Source organism: Kryptolebias marmoratus, linkage group LG19, assembly GCF_001649575.2.
Source record: "Kryptolebias marmoratus isolate JLee-2015 linkage group LG19, ASM164957v2, whole genome shotgun sequence".
NCBI lineage: Eukaryota > Metazoa > Chordata > Actinopteri > Cyprinodontiformes > Rivulidae > Kryptolebias > Kryptolebias marmoratus.
In genome coordinates, this window is record NC_051448.1 from 11,233,155 (window position 1) to 11,250,217 (window position 17,063).

General features: G+C 43.5%; 1 protein-coding gene across 1 annotated transcript; it reads left to right on the forward strand.

Annotated features, from left to right (window-relative positions):
- Nucleotides 1-3,549: 3,549 nt before the first annotated feature.
- si:ch211-153j24.3 (proto-oncogene c-Fos) lies at nucleotides 3,550-6,773 on the forward strand. The gene is made up of 4 exons (XM_017427261.3): nucleotides 3,550-4,263; nucleotides 4,583-4,786; nucleotides 5,403-5,510; nucleotides 5,623-6,773. Exons 1-4 carry the CDS (start codon nucleotides 4,135-4,137, stop codon nucleotides 6,313-6,315), a joined length of 1,134 nt encoding a protein of 377 aa, XP_017282750.1. The 5' UTR covers nucleotides 3,550-4,134; the 3' UTR covers nucleotides 6,316-6,773.
- Nucleotides 6,774-17,063: the final 10,290 nt, after the last annotated feature.

Sequence of the window (17,063 nt, forward strand, 5' to 3'; positions counted from 1 at the left end):
CCGTTGGAAGCGCTTTTATAGCCGCTGTGGGTGATGACGTCGACACAAAGGGGGCGTGCTCTGACGGGCCGGCAGCTGGAGGAGGAAACCATGCAAGCGCTAGCTTAACAACGGGGGGTGAAAACAACACGAAGCGGGCCGCTTTCTCCGTCAAAACTCGGCAAATCTGACAACGCGACGCTCGTTCTTGTAAAGCCTCGACGACGAAGACGAGAAGCGCCTGTGCTGTTTTTTAAAAGTCTAGGCGAGAAGTGGAAGGTTCCAGAAAAAAAGGAATCCCCGATACGTCATTTACCAAATATGGTGCATCATCCTGTGCGGTGGGCGGGCCTTGATGGGAAACACCATCCGAGACTCGGCCTAGCAGCTGCAGCCTGACATTATGTAAAACAACAAACAGAGGCTGTCCGGAGAACCGCAACACACACACACACAAAACTGGGACAATGGTCAGCGCGAAAGCGTCCTGCTCATATCAAAACTAAACTTTAATACTTAACATACTCCTACAAAAACTCATTTAAACCGGATGTTTTTATTCACGTCAACAATAGGATATTCCATTTTTTTTAAAAATGTGTGTTATGTCTAACATTTTCAGAGCGCGTGTAAAGTTGTTTTAACATAAGTTAAACAGCTACCAGAAAACTTATGAGCAAGTTGAGGGTTCAGGATTATAAAGCCTTTTAGTATCTAAGATGTTTTTTTTATGATTAAACACAGTTTTAGAGAGCGAGAGAGAGTAAACTGCACTGTGAATGTAGCCTAACTCGTTTTGCATGAGAAGCTTTTATTTTGAAATAAACCTTTTCTTGTCAGACATATGGTACGCTTTAAAACAGCTCTGTATAAACAACCTTCACAAGCAGCCAGACAGTAGAGCTTCTGATTGTTGTGTAACCAGGGGAGGTGTGTTTAGTTGTCGTGTGTGTTTTTTTTTCCCCTAAAGAACAAACCGGCTGCAGTTATTGGGAGGATCTATGAGGGAATCCTCACCCTCCGTGACTTACATGAGGAGGTGCTTTGTGGTTCGACGCAACATTCAAATCGCCTTTTCCCCCTCGAATTTGTTTATATGAGTCATTTAGGTATTTTACAAATATGTTATTCACACGAAGGGAATCCCAACAGTTTTGTTTTGTTTTTTCCCTTCTCTGCAGGTCTTTTAAAAATAGGTTTGTAGAACATTTTGCATAAATATAAGCGAGAGTTTCATTGAAAGTTTAGGAAGTGACACTGAAATGTGTCTTTCAACACGCCTCTTAGTTTAAAGTGGATTTTGGGTAACATTACTTTGCAATAACTTTATTTTCTGTAAGCAGTACGACGCTTTTAATCGAGTTTATTTTTAGTTTTTTATTTAAAGCTGAGACAACTCGATGTGTTGTTAACATAAAATGTCTATTTTTGGACTAAACCCTCCGTTCATGGACGGTGTTAAAACGATGTTATTGTGTCAAAGTGCATCGCCTCGTCTCGGGAGAACTGTGTTTTGGTTCCCGCGCGCCTGTTTTGTTGACTGCTCTTGGTTGCCAAGGCAACGCCCAACCCTTCCAACGTCGGTGACGTATTCGGTTTGCGTGGCGACGAAGATCGTTTGTGAGCTCGAGGTGCAGCACTACGCACGCAAACACGCGCTGACGTCAGCCAACGAGCCGAACGAAAAAAAAAGGGGTGGTTCCGGAAAACGGCGTCAGAGTGAGAGCTCTGTCTGCGGCGAGGATCTCCGGGGCCGTCGGTGCCCGCAGTGCAAACGGCGTGAAACGAGACACCGAACAACCGAACAAGCCGTCCGGACCGTCGGCAGGAACACGAACTTCCATATAACTGACCCGAACTATTTGTTTGTTGTTGTTGTTTACTGGGAAGGGGAGGGATGCGTCTGAGAATAGTAATTTAAAAAGTCACTTCGCGGAAAACAGTAATATCTAGTCACGTATTTGTTAAGTTGCATTAAAAAATTAAAATATTTGACGACGACATAATATTACTATTTTTGCCGCTTTCTCTTTATGTTAGTTTATTTTTAGTGGAACTTGGCTGCAACACAAATGAGCCAAATCTCCTGCATGTCTCTGGAGTTTTGCTGGTTTAAAAATAAAAATAATAAATAAATTTTTTTTTTAAAAAAGACGACAGGACCGCGGGGACAGGTGCGTGTTGTTGCGTCCAAACTTTTGCAGACCTTGGACTCTGTCGGGGTCACTCTGGACTGTGGAGACCACACAGCCATGTGCCGGGAAAAGGTCCAGGAGAGGGGCGGGCTGGGACTGCCGGGAAGCAGCCGGGAGTGCGGCACCCCTCCTTCCCTTCCCTTCCCTTCCCTTCCCTTCCCTTCCCTTCCCTCCTCTTCTATTCACCACCCAAAAAAACCTTTCACAACAGTGTTGGCACGTGAGGTGATCTATGTCAGCGTTGCACGAGCTGCATGGATTACATCATCAGTCCTAACAAATTTAATCCGCGCAAATTACGTGTTAGATTAAAAAGGAACATTCCCAACCACTGCAGGAACGTCATGATTAAAGGCCTGGCATTGCTCAAAGGAATGCGTGTCACCCGCCGCCTTTCCTGCCAGAGTTTTAAACATTACATATAGTTAGGACAGGCTCGGAAACTAATCTGTCAGCGCTTGGTGTACGTGATGGGGATGACTTGTAAAAACTGACAGAGCCTCGACTATTATGTCTGCAAAGGTCGATTAGCTGGGGCGGCCATCTTAAATCGGACTGACTCTAGAAGTTAATCAGTCATAGATGATTATCCATGGATTAATATCAGAGCGCTTCATTATGATCCATCCACTGGTTCATGAGATATTTTGCTAACAGACAGACAGGGTGGACTCCAGCAGTCGATGCTAAAGTATGTAGCGCTCAGAGTAATGTGTTGCGGGGCCAGCTACTACCACGCTAGATTTCAGCGGAGCTTCTGTAAAATTGACTGATTTACAATCATTTTGTGTCCGATGAAGTCGGTTGGCCGTGGCGGCCATCTTCTGGTGATTACTTTTTAAAAGGTTTAGTTGAGATCCGTGCTCAGGTCCGTGACATATTTTGCTAACAGACGCTCAGACGCTTCCGGTCCTCCCACCTCCCATCAGCTGTGACGGCATGTTTCACTTTCTTTCTTTTGTGCTCGTGAGCGAGCGGGGGCCACACGCAGCGTCCGTCCGTCCTGCGCGCTCCCGACACCCAACGTCCCCCCCCCATCCCCTCCACTACCACCACCACCGGAAAAGCCATATATGGTCCGGCCGGTCCATTCAAGCGATTGGCTGCTTTATTCCAGCGACAGTTCTGTTGCTGGAGCTCTGTTCTGAAGCCCCCCCACATAAGAAGCTGTGTGTCAAACAGACGAGCGTCCTAATTTAGCAGATTGTAACTAAGCATGGTGGTGGAGGGGTTTGTGCGTTAATCAGGATTCATTTGATCTTTCTTTTTTTTGGTCCAAACAGATGACGGCACATGACTGCATCACAATGTTCTAATTTAAGCTGTTTAAAATGAAACTGAGAGAATAAAAAACGATGATTTGAATAAATTATATGTCATTGTTTCATTATGAGAGCATCTCTGTTACCCCCCGGATTATGTCGTGATTTGTCTGAATGCCATGATGTGCGCGTGTGATGCAGATGCTGCATACATAACGTGACGTAGTTCATTCATGGTGGCGGGCTCCTTCTGCAGGCGGCGGCAGAGGGGGGTGTCGTCCAAAACCCGCTCGCCGTTTTAGGGGACACGTGAGAGCCCCGAACACCGGCGATGGCCGCGAAGTGCGGCCGCTCGGACGCGTCCGGCGCTCGCGCCTGTTCGAAGCACGGAGCGCGCGCGCGCGCCGCGTCGTCTCCTCGGGTCGGCTCCGCTCCCGCGGAATGGTTCGGTCTCGCCACTCAGGTTTCATTCATAAAATTCCAGCTCACTATAAAAGGCGGGCCTCGCCACTATATCTGCACAGTTACCATTTATGAAAGCTGGCAAATGGAGTAGAAGTAGGCGTGCAGGGAGGAGGGAGGGAGACCAGTCCTGAACAGACAGAGGCTTGCTTGGACATTTTCTTTTTTCTTTTTTTTAAAGCATTATTATTATTATTGGTTTTTCATGTTTTAATGCAGTGATCTCAGAGGCAAACATGCATCCAGACTCCAACACTGATGAGCTCGAGCCATCCTCTAGCTGCAGCGCAGCATCATCGCCCGGCGGGGACACCCCTGGGCGCAGCCAGCCTCCTCCTGACTCGCTTTCATCATCAGTGGGCAAGGTAAGGACCCAAAACAAGCCACAACAACAACTAAAAAAGATGTTTATTTCTGCACATGTTCTGGATAACAGCCTTGTTTTGATTGGAGGGGGATTTAATCAGTGTCACAGTGCAAACTGTTTATGGAAAAGATTCATTTTTTCAAATTTTATTTCACACTTTCAGAGCGATGATAAGCATTTTTTTCTTTGACAGATTTAGATATCTTTGCCATCTGTCAGCCATAAATGATTGATGCGCCGTGCAAATATGGGTAAAGGTCAGGAAAATGCGCATTCGGAGATTAGTGAGCGGCTGTGCGCGTGTTTCTCCCGTGCAGGACGGTGGCACCGGCGCAGCAGCCTCCTTTGTCCCCTCTCCGGCCGCGGTCCCTACGTCGCTGGAGCTGAAGTGGATGGTGCAGCCGGCCGCCGCCGCGCCGCCGTGCGGGAAGGGCAAGACGCGCGGCGCGGCGCAGACGTCCTGCGCGCCTGGCGCAAAGAAGGCGAAACCCTGCGGCGGCAAGAAGGCGCCAAAGGAGCAGGTACGACCGCCTGAGCCTTGCCTGAGCCGACCGAGTCAATCAGCCAGCCAATTAGCAGGTCAATTAGGCGCGAATTCCGCCAGTCTGTGACGTTTTCAACTCCATCTCCTCTCCCTTCCAGTAAAGGTTAATGCGAGAATGCGCTCCTATCGCGATGTTTTACCAAGACGAGGCGCAATTAACTTGTTGAGACAAAACCCGACTTGCGTAAATTAGGCGCAAGGTAAGTGACAAGTGACACACCAGCCCAGAGGAGGAGTGCATTTAATGGGCGATTAAAGCTGAAGGTGCGCCGCTGTGTTAATTATGAATGAGGAGAGGAAATTGCCTGAAAATAAAACACACACACAAAAAAAGCGCGTTCACGTCCTGCCCGCGTGCCAGCGCGGTGCAGCATTTCAGAGAGAGAGAGAGAGAGAGAGAGAGAGAGAGAGAGAGAGACTGCACCGACTGGATCAGTATTCCCAGCACTCTCTACTAAAGAGGATTTTCTCTTTTTTTTTTTTTTGGCAGAAGAGATGGTGTTGTGGAGCCAGTGACTGCAGATATGGCGAGAATTGGCAGGATGCTCATTCCAATTTTTTTTCTTTTCTTTGTTTCTTCTGATTGATTTCAGCCTTCCAAGGAGGATGAGGAGAGAAGGAGGATCAGGAGGGAGAGGAACAAGATCGCTGCAGCGAAGTGTCGGAACAGGCGGAGGGAGCTGATAGACACCCTTCAAGCTGTAAGTGTGCCGGATTTTGGTGAAGTCACGTCTCCAAATGAGCCTGACGCGCCCAAATTAGACCCCAATGAATGCTTTATTTTCTTTTTTCTTCTTCTTCCTGTTCCTTCAGGAGACTGACTCGCTGGAGGAGGAGAAGTCTGCTCTCCAGACTGAGATAGACAACCTGCTGAAGGAGAAGGAGCGCCTGGAGCAGATCTTAGCCTCCCACAAGCCCTCCTGCACGCTGCCTGCAGGCAGTGAGGAGGAGGAGGAGGAGCAGGAGGACATTGACTCGATGCTGCAGGATCCTCCGGCCTCCCCGCAGCTCCTGTCCATCCTGGAGAACGTGAAGACCCCAGAGTCCGGCGGCGAGGCCCCCACCGCCCAGGACCTGGACGGTGTCGCCTGCATCCCCGCCGCGGCCATCCTGGGGAACTCCAACATCCTCCTGTGCTCCAGCGCCGAGGAGGAGGAGGAGGAGGAGACCCTGGAGGACCTGAGAGGGGACGACCTGGACGACTTGGTGCCCAGCCTGGAGATGGCGGTGACCTCTGAGGCGGCCGCGTCTGTGCCCGACATTGACCTGAGCGGCCCCTTCTGCCTGCCGGACTGGGAGACCCTGTACAGGTCTGTGGCGAGCGACCTCGAGTCGCTGCCGGCCGCGTCTTCCAGCCCCACTTGTAGCAGCTACCGCACAGCGTTTTCCTTTAACTACGCCGAGCTGGAATCCATGGCCGACAGCTGCGACGGCCTCAAAGGCAGCCTCGGCGCGTCCGAGCTGATGAAAGACAGCCTCAACTCGCCAACCCTCCTGGCCTTGTGAAGGAGTTATGCAACAACACGGCGCGCTCGTACCCTAACCAGCCAGCAAGCTATGATTATTACTCAGATGTTAACTTGTAGTGTGAGCTTTGATGCCCTATAAACCTAAACATCAAAGGCCGTGCGTAGACGATGTGATTTTTATTTTTGTTTTTGTTTTGTGACAAGGTTGAGTTCTTCCATGTTGTTTCAGTCGTCTGAGATGAGAATTTGTGCTGGAATCCAAATGCATGCAAATACAAATCATCTGTACTCCGAGAAGAACTGGCATCCACGTGTGATTTAAAGCCCCACCTGTGATGTGACGTCAAATCACGCTCAATATATGTGTAATACTGTTGACTAAAGTGGTGACAAGTGAATATAGAGTTACTAACATGTAGCAGCGTTTAGGTGTAAGGTGTCCCCTGTCATTTCCCCTAACAGTATTTCCATGAAGAAGAAGAAGAAGAAGAAAAATCCACGCCAACAACTATCATACCATGTATTTTATCAAGATGTACTGTATTTTATGGCATAGTTTATTTTTTTACTCATCATTAATGATGCAGATGCAAAAATATTAAAAAAAGGAAATAAAACATGACATTCACAATCATTTCCTTCTGTTTGTTGTTCAATCTAAGGGTATTTATTCGTGAGAATAAACAGTTAAATGTGGGGTTTATGTGGCAGCTCCTGAGGCGTTCCAACATATCACTTTTTGGCTTTTAAGAAACAAAAGAAGCCCTGATTCCATCAAATGTTGATCAGCTGGCATAGATGTGCAAATTCAACTCTAGATAAAAAGCTAACATGAGTCAGAAAAAGGCTAAAGTTGACGTTTAATGTCCAGGCTGTAAGATAATATGTTAAAAAATCCTTAAATCATGACACAACCAAGCTTAGAAAACCCCTACAAGCTTGTAATGGATCTCATCTAAACGATTAAAAATCATGTAATCAGAAACAATTAAACATAACATCAAATCAGAAAAACTTAGGGTACGTCAAATAAAACATAATAGCTTATTAAAGTTTAAATAAGTGCTTATGAATGTGTGCAAACTTGCATAATCGTGACACTTAAAGCCTATTATCTCTTCCATAGCTTGTTGAACCTTATGTTGTATAAAATTTAATATATTTAATATTAGAGCTGACACACCTGTCTCATAACTATCTATAAGTGGAATAATTAGCTCCCAAAACAACATTACGGTATTTAAGGTTTGGTTCAAATAAACCAATACAGACAAAAGGAAAGAGTTCAGGCATTAGGAGCAGTGAGAACAGTTTGTTTCTCTACTTTGAGGGGTGAAATTATGTCTAAACTAGAAGAATGTCCAAACAGCTTCCAGATTGAACAACAACACAATTTAATTATGTTCAAGAAGTATTTATGTGAAGAAAAACCTGATTATTATATTATCACAATGAAACTCGGGGATGAATATTCAACATCAGACAACCTGTGTTTCAGTATAAGTGCTTGAATGTAAAGAAATTTTTAATTTTGCATGAATAAATTCATGCAGATATGTACGTGTGTGTACATGTGAATACATCTTTTCTTATGCAGCCAAAAATAGCTGTTAAATATTTGTATATATTTGGAATTTACACGGGTGGGATTACATAAATTAGTTTCTTCCTCCCTTTTGAACACCTGATTACTATTTTCAAAATAATAATTTTTGTGTGTTATTGATCAAATTAGTATATATGAATGAATACATATAAGATATTTTTTATATCTTATATTTTAAAAATAATCAACTACAAAAAATGCCAATAACCTGACATTCATACATCAACTCAAATTCTAAAAAACTTGTAGATTAAACTTGAGCTACTGAATTATCTGTAAGTTTGAGTTGGAGTCTGTTTGGTTTAAGGTGTTAAAAGTTTAGACTTGTTCATATTAAGGCGCAACATATCGGCTTCAAACCATCTGGAAATAATTTTCTAGCTTTAGCCACAGGTGCGGTAAAATTAGCATGGCAGAATCTGCTACGTATGGGCCCATAAAGATGTCAGCGTTTCTATTTTTAGCCTCAGAGTTACATAAACTGCAGCCGTCAGGGACCGAGTCGTGTTTAAAACTGAGTGGGAGCCGCAGCAGCTGCAGCTTAATCTTTTATTCATAGCTCCGTCTCCGCCGCTCCTCCATTGTTGTCACGGACGCGAAGAGAACCGTGTTCCTCCTCGCACTTTTTACGCACTGCGCGGCGTGCCGCATGCGAGTGACGTCAGACGCCGCCGCCGCTGCGTCCTCGTACTTCCTTTGACCATAATTGGGTGGCTGCGATTGTTTTGTTTCCACGGCAACGGGTGTCACTTTTCGGAGCTGGAGCTCCGTCAGAAACCCAAAACAAAAGCCGAAAGGAGAATTGATACACAAAACTTTCTCTTCAATTACAGTCGCGTGCGTGATGGTAATCGATCCAAGTCTTTCCAGGATCTACAAACTGGATATTTAGTGACAACAACCTGCTGGGAATCGTTCTCCACAGTGCTAATACGCGTTCACGACTGTAATAACACACTCATTTCAACACAGAGGGGTTCCTCTGAGTCACTTTAGGCTCGACAGAAGGTGAACGAAATGTGTTTTAAAGGGCTGACTTTGTTTTAAATGCCGTCTTTACTAATCTACTACCAGTAGGGGTCGCCAAAGAGTAAGCAGGCGCAAGCATCAAGAACACAGGCGATTTTAAAGTCAGTTCTGTCAAAGAAAAATCTGAGCCTTTAAACGCATCAGCAGCCTCTCCTCTATAAAGCTACAGGGCAAATAACCTCCCCTGCAAATTTCTGTCATCTCATCCTCACATAAAGTGTAAAGGAACCACTGTAATACACGTTTAAGGTCCTGTAACGTCACATCTGCTGGATACTTGGGTTGCTTTATTTGAGAAATTATGGTGAATAATTTGACAGAAAGCATTCGCAAGAGTGTGTTGAAATTCACATCGCTCCTCAAACATGTAAAACGGGAACCCCCAGTGATATGACCCATCCGATAAACGGTATTGCAGCTAGATTAATCCGACTGAGTCGTTCATCAGAACAACAACAAATGAGGGGTTATAGTTGGACCCTGTTTTACTTATAGTTTCTCTTTGTAAACACAAACAGCAAAACAGAACAAACTGATCTCTCTGCCATGTGGCCTCTTACACAGAAAGTGCCAAACATAACAGCCTGAAATGCCTAAAATGCATTGTTATTTGACTATTTGTCACCCATGTTGTTTACTCTGTCCCCACTACCTTTAAAAATGGCTGATTTTTGTCCTCCTAAGAAGCAAGTTGTCTTCGCCGTCTTCGGTTGGCCTTAACTTGTTAACCCACGTCAACGTTTTAACCGGCAGCAACAGAAATGTGCAAAGAGTCGAGGCACTTCCAGCTTGTCTGCACGCACAGTTACCAGATCATTTGTGTTCGCCCTGGAGCTGAACTAAAACAGATGCCCTCAGCAGGTTCAGAAGAATACTGAGTTTAAACGCAAACAAATGCTGTTTGGTGCAAAATTAGATGTCTGAAACATCTTATATAACAACACCCAGTGACCAAGAGACAAACAGTTTGTTTAATAAAGAAACAAACTGCTTTAAGGCTTCTGTTCAAGGAGGTTATTTATGATCAGAGTAAACAGAAACTTCCTAAATGTTGCGCAAAGAGTTGTGTTGCCTTCTCACACTCATCTCAGCTGAAATCCCCCCTCCTATCATTCCAAGACATCTATAACACAGAGGAACAAAAACAAAACGACAGAGCATATTACGCCCGTCAAGCTGTTATCTTTGGCATTTTTGTTGCGACATCCTCTCTGACCTTCCTCACGTCCAAAGCCTCAAGCTGAAGGTGGCTCAAAGTCTGCCCGTCGCCAACAAAAAAAGGAAGCGGCCTTTGTAGCCGATCTGCTCATGTCCTAGTTATTTTTAAAAAAAAGTTACCAAATAAATCTGTGAGCAGCTCTGGTGTCTGTTGACTCACTCTTTTGTCCAAAGCCCATGCGTCCACCAGCTTCTCACCTTACGGCTGTAAGAAAATGACACATTCGGACCAAACGTAACCTCGCTGTGGAAGATGGAAGGACTCGCTGCCTGCCATTGCTCTCAGTTTCAGCTGAAATGCCTTTTGACTTTAGAATAAGAGGGCAAGACAAACACACCAGATCTGAAACCGTTAGCTGTGGTTCAGGTCAGTGAAACGCAAAGAAATGCCTGACTTGCACTCCTCAGACCTGCTGCGTGTCAGACAGTGTTTGGGTGAGACGATAACCATCACCTGCGACGTGCTCTTAGGTGTGTGCACAAAAAAGTAAAATCAAAAAATTAACCCACATTCTTATAGCACTTTACTGGAATGAGAAAAGAGTCAAAATATCATGGATCTTATTACCCTGTAACTCTGAAAGCATTTATCACAAGCAAACATCTTAACAAATATAATCACACAACTTTGTCACTGCACCATTAAAGGCTTTTATCAATCTAAGAATATTTAAAATTTACAGTCAAAATGTCAGCAAATGGGTCATAAAAAACCAAAAGATGGTCCTCAGACTAGCTACAGACAAGTTAAACTTAAAAAAGGATTGCTAATGACATATTTTAACCATTACTGTTAAAAAAATGAATTGAACAAAACAGTATGATAGTTGTTAAAACTGTTTGTGTTGTCACTAAGACATGTTTAATAGTGTTAAAGAGTTTTCTGTCATAAATCAGCAAAGGTTTAGGTCATAACCCTCAGCTATAAGCTGAAATGTTTGAGGATCTCTGCATCGTTTCATACAAATGAATATTCTCACATTAGTTGTATTTTAACAATGTTATTACTTTGAAGCTCAGTCAGCAAACCTGAGTTTCTTGCTAACATTAGCAAGGGTAATGTTGGTTTGGTGTAAAAAGAAGAAGAAAAAAGCACCAGAAATATCTTTAATTCTTACCGATTTGTATTTAAATAGTTAGTTTAGCGTCAATAAAGCTGAACTTAAAGGCAAACTTTACTGAAAGTATGAAAAAAGTAGGAAACCTTTAGAAAAGCAAAGGTTTTAGCTTCAGGGAGTTATCTGATTTGATGCAATGGGAAGCTTCTTATTCATCAAACAGACATGTTGGAAGACTCGTTTTGTGGTTGTAAAAAAGCAACCAGACTTGTTCACTTGTGGAACGAATGTTTCCACTGAATTAAAGCTGAAATCAGGAAATCACCAACATTAACAGTAACAGATTTTTCCTCCATCATCTCAGCGGTTTCTGTCAGTCTCCTCTGCTGCTCTGAGGTCAGTCGGAGTCTCAGGATGGGTTTCAAGCTGCTCCTCCTGGACTCAAAACAAGCCGTTCGCTGTTTAACACGACCGAGATCTAAATCCTGGAAAAGTTTGCAGCGTTTCACGATGGGATTACTTTGTGACATCTCTCACAAAGCTGGTTACAGATTGGTTTTTCCATTTTTTTTTTTGTAATTCTTCTTCTGCAGCTCACTGTTTCCCAGATGTGTTATCTCATGCACCTTCTGACCGTTCCCTTTCCTGCTTACCGTAATATTCCCGAGGAAGTGCTATATTTACGGGGGATAAATCAGCGTCATACGGATTTGGAAAAGTTGGACTCCCTTGAACATGAGTAACCTCGAGGCTGGTACGTGCGTGAACACTCACCGCTTCTTTACGCTGGAAACCCGGTGGAGTTTAAAGATCTCCTCTCTGATTTAGGGCTTTATTTTGAAAGAATTAACTTCTCTGTCTGGAGGACAAAAAGTCTAGTCATTAGGGGAAGTTATTATTTGAAAACTATAAAGAGATGTTTGCGAGAAAACATGTTCTCACAGACCGATTTTACACATTCAGGATTAACAAGTAAATTCTTGCCAATTTAATAAAACTTTGTTGTAGGAGGAAGATGAGTGGGACTGAAAAGAAGATGTAGTTTATATCTCATATTAACTATATTTAATTCATTGTACTTATTCAACTCATCCCTGCTCTCCCTTGTGACTAAATATTGGCTTTTCTACAAATAATTTCTATCTCTTTGGATTTTACAGTCAAAGTGGCAAAGGGCTGGACTTCTCCATCCAACCTAAAATAACCTGACCCAAAATGGCTTCGCTTACTACTGCACACATTTTCTGCGGTCTCCTTCTGTCGGAGAATATTGGGAAGGAAGGACAAAAGTAAGGAAGGAAGTCTGAGTCCATTATTTCTGCGCCTGAGGTGGACGATGAGTCAGGTTTGGGTCTGGAAGCATCTGCTTCTCTGGGTATTTCCCCCCCAAAATATCTGATTTAAAGACAAAAAAAATCCCCCCCAAAAAATGTCTCGACGTGCAGATTACAGTCAGACTGAAACTTAGAGAAAAGAAACATGGATGCACGGCTCTGTTTTTTTTAAATTCATATTTTATATTTAGTTTATCTGCGTAGCCCTATCTTCCTTCACCCAGAGAGAAACCAAACAACTGTCGCTGTGCGGGCGCCTGGTGATGGTGTGTGTGTGGGGTATTTTACTTTACTTTTTGTTTTTAAAGAAAAATTCAGCAAAATGAGCCTGATAGGGGACAACCACTCGCCTCCTCTGGTTGAAGTCAGACAGACAAAGCAAATATAAACTTTCAGCGCGCTCGTCTGTCTGGGAGAGGCACAGTTAATATCATTCACAAATGAATAAACAGCCTCAGGGGAATATATGAAGCTACTGATGAAACGTCTGCTCAGATCTGCCCCAAAACAAACAAACATTCAGCTCCCCGGATGGGAGAAGTCCACTTGTTTTTGTTTTTTTATCTTTTTATTTTATCCTAAAAGTCAACAAATAAAACCTTCACCCTTTTTATTATTATTGATTTCTTCCCCCCCTTTGAATTACAGACTTTATCTCAGCTTCGATGGACGCTTCTTTGCCGTTTTCGTGGCGTTTGCTTTCGACACACGCCCCGGATGTTTTCCTTCAGTGTTTGCCACCAGAGTTCAGGCTATTCAAACCATGATACCGCCACCACCATGTGTAGGAGATGAAATGTGATTCGTTCACTTCTGTTCCCCCCTTTCTCAAAAAAAAAAAAAAAAAAAACCAACAAAAAACCCACTAAGCAAATGTTTTGACGTTCACACATCTTTCTGTGGTGTAACCACAGACGAGCTGGATCTTTTCGGAGGACATTGACGATCTTTTACTCCTGCCCAGTAAAAGATAGCCTCCAGGTTGTTTATAGAGTTTAGTTTGAGCCCAACATGGCAAAAATCTGTCGTAGTTCCTAAGCTAACCAAGAAACTGCTCTCTGGCAGCGATATTTGTTGGTTGAACACTCCTCAGATGGAACAAAGTTGGTTGAACTGACCAACAGAGTCCCATTTTTTACAGATGGTTTTGTCTTCCCGTCCAGCCCGATAAGAACCAAGATATTTTTTTCTCTGAGCTCCCTGTTTTTTTAGGCCCAATACTTCCACGGATGTACGGTGGATTTCAGCTTTTAAAGTGCTGTTGTTTAAGAAAAGGACACCATCTCGCACAGAAATGCGATTCCATTGATTAAAAACAAAACAATGATAATTTTGACTTCGAGTAAACCTTTACGGTGAGCGATGTTCTGTAGTTGTGTAGAAATGAGTAACACTGGAACAGCTGGAACATTTTTGTCTAAACCGTATAATTGGTTTCTTTTTACAGTCAAAGCTAATGTAAAAAAATAGATATTTAAATAGATGTTTAGATCCGATTTGTGATTTTTAAGGCCACATTGACTATATCACCACGTTTCACTAGTTTCCTGCACAGATGCCCACTGTAAATACAGTCTGCTAAACATTTAGCTGTTAAAACAGCACGAAGCGCAAATGCTCATTAACAAAAAAAAGCTTTTACCTCAAAGCCCACAAAGCCGGGACTGTGCAGAAGTGAGGCAAAAGCTGAAAAACCACAAAATAACCCCCCCACCCCCCCAACCTCCATTCATCATCTTGGCAGCTGCTGGGAGGTGCACCAAAGTTGTGTTATGCCTCTGCACTGTTTGAGCTACAAGCGCCCAGGACCCTCCGGCCTTATGAAACCTGTCTGTTTGTTGGCGCAGTTCTGCTTTATTAACTCCAAATGTCTCCCCGAAAATTTGTCATCCACGTTCAGAGCGACTGTGACGCATGGCGACCCCCCCATCCTCCTCTTCCTCCTCCTCTCAGATGCGAGACATAAATCACAGAAGAACCAAATTAGAATCTAAAAAAAGGAACGGAGCAGGGGTATTTTGGTGAGCCTCTAGTAACTCGGCTGCTCACTCAAGGTGGAACAGCTGAGCTGGTGTCGTGTTAAAGCACTCAGACAACAACACAGATCAAATCTATCACGCTCGGATGAGACGTGGTGATGAAGAAACGGCTCGTGTTTTATGTCATCGCCACCGCAACGCGAAGCTCTGAGAACATCAGAAACCGGCTCAGGTGTGACCCCGCAGTTCTGCTGCGACTCCAGTTTGGATTCCACCGCTACTGGAGGTCACAGTTTACACAGCCTTCTCGTGTCTGCAGTGATAAATGTAATAATAAATAAAATCCACAGGTGCTTTAAGGTTACACACAACACAACGTGGTTGGGTAATCAGTCCAGCAGCCTGAAGCATAAATGAGGTTTATCTGAATTTTAATAACCAAACAGCAGGATGTAGTTACTCCTGGCAGCACTAGAGGGAAGCAGCAGGAAGAGTTGTTCGGGTGTTTTTTTTTCCTGAATGTTTCTGGTGCCACAGTAAGTAATGCTGAGACACAAACTTGTGTGTTAAGTTTCCATTACTGAAGCATAACTGCAGCTTATAAAACAATATATGAAGCGGGCTTGAGGAGCATCTGAAGATGCGTGTGGAAATATGCTGCAGGGGTGAGTTCAGCATCGAAAACCTCAGGGAGTAAAGGGTGGAAAATAATGGGGAAAGATACCTAATAAGTTATTTTTAATCACTTCATGTTAAAGACGTTTGTCTGTAGTTGACTAATGCTGTTCCTTCTTAGAGGCCAAAAGGACAATTTAACAATAAACTGAGTTTTAAAGTAACTTAAACACACATTTTTGTCAGAAATGCTCTAAAAATATTAATAATAACCTTAAATGCACCACCCAGAGTACTCATAATTATTGTAATATATGAAGAGAAATAAACTTTTACAGTTACAATTAGACAATTTATAATGTTGATTAGAAGGATATTTGGGCTATTTTTAAGCTTTTGTGCAAAAGTTATGAACAATGATCTTACCTGTTGTAGATAGCTTTTTGAATCACCTCAGTTTGGAGAAACAGAGTTTAATACTGCACATCATTTGAACTGGGAAGCTAGAATTTCCAAGTTCCAAGTTGGAAAAAAAAAAAAAAAAAATCAACTGGAACACCCCGACAATGTTAAAACCTGTAAAACTGAAGGTTCCTGACTAACCCACCCTCAGAACCCAATATGACTGACCTGAGCATGAAAAGTTGCCATAGTTGCAGAAACAAACTTTTTATTTTAATCTTAGTTTTTTGGGTCAGTTTTCACCTCAGCAGTGTAGTCACAGTAATTTCCAATCATTATTACAAAAACATGTTGGTCTGACGTCAATTACCAGATCCACGTTCCGACATCCAAAGTGCAACGAGGCCCTTCAGAAGTCTGACCGGAGTCTGACCGGAGAGCTAACGGCTAAGACCAAAGTGAAATGCTGCCATCTTAAATCAGCTCCAGTCAGCAAACTTTTAAAGGGGATCATGCAAACACTGTTTTATGGTTTCCACTGCTGTCAGTTTTGCGTCACGTTGTTATCTTGACGGAAACAGAATGATATTCCTGCTGGAAGTGCTACAGCTAGCTGCTGCCATTGGTACTTGCACCTGCAAATGACTTTGAAATTCTGTGCATTTAACCGTGTAATGCAAAATAGACAGAAGTGTGAAGGCTTATAAGAGAGGGTTATCATGAACTGCTGTGGAAATCTTGGGGGTTTGAGTTGTTTTAACAAAGCTACACGCTTTGGTTTTAGCTACTAGCCATTAGCTGTGTCAAGGTGTAGATCGTTTAATAAGCTACAGTACCTGCTACATGTAAAACATTAAATTTATGACTAACTTCGTGCTGCAAAAGAGGGTTCTTATGAACTGCTATATTTTTTTTGGAGATCTGCATTGTTTCAAAACAACAGCAACACATTTTGGTCTACATTCAGACTAGCCGTTAGCCTGTTAGCCATGTCAGACATATTTCTCCAAAACTGAGGTTGTTCAAATAGCTACAGTACATGCAACTCGTAAAATATTAAATGTACAAATAACCTCCCACTTTGACAGGTACATAAAAGAGGGATCTCATGAACTGCTATGGAGGTTGTGGAGAGTTGAGTTTCAAGAGTACAGCAACGCACTTTGGTTTTGTCTACATTCAGATTAGCCGTTAGCCTGTTAGCCATGGTAACGGTCCATGATGTCAGCCATATTTCTCCACTGAGGACAAAAAAAACTTCCTGCTTTAGTTAGGTTTTTTTTTTACAGCTGGAAGCCAGTTTCTGTGAACTCGTAAGCAGGACAGTCGTTACACCCCTCGCGTTTATTTACCGACTCGTTTACGGCCCGTGGAAGCGAATTACGGCGCGTTCGACGCCGTCGCTATGAGCCGGCCGGGGCTGAAGAAACTTTGTGTGTGTGTTTTCTGGTTGCTAGGGGCGGAGCCAACTGAGCCGAGAGTCGCTTCGGCCCCTCCCTCCTATATTCTGTTCACCCATGCTTACGTCTGGGACCCGAGTTCCG

Excerpts from the sequence above, each read along its gene's own strand:
- si:ch211-153j24.3 (XM_017427261.3), top strand. The coding sequence starts at position 4,135 with ATGCATCCAGACTCCAACACTGATGAGCTCGAGCCATCCTCTAGCTGC. Across the intron at positions 4,264-4,582 it reads TTTCATCATCAGTGGGCAAG|GACGGTGGCACCGGCGCAGC; the intron begins GTAAGGACCCAA and ends TCTCCCGTGCAG. Across the intron at positions 5,511-5,622 it reads TGATAGACACCCTTCAAGCT|GAGACTGACTCGCTGGAGGA; the intron begins GTAAGTGTGCCG and ends CTGTTCCTTCAG.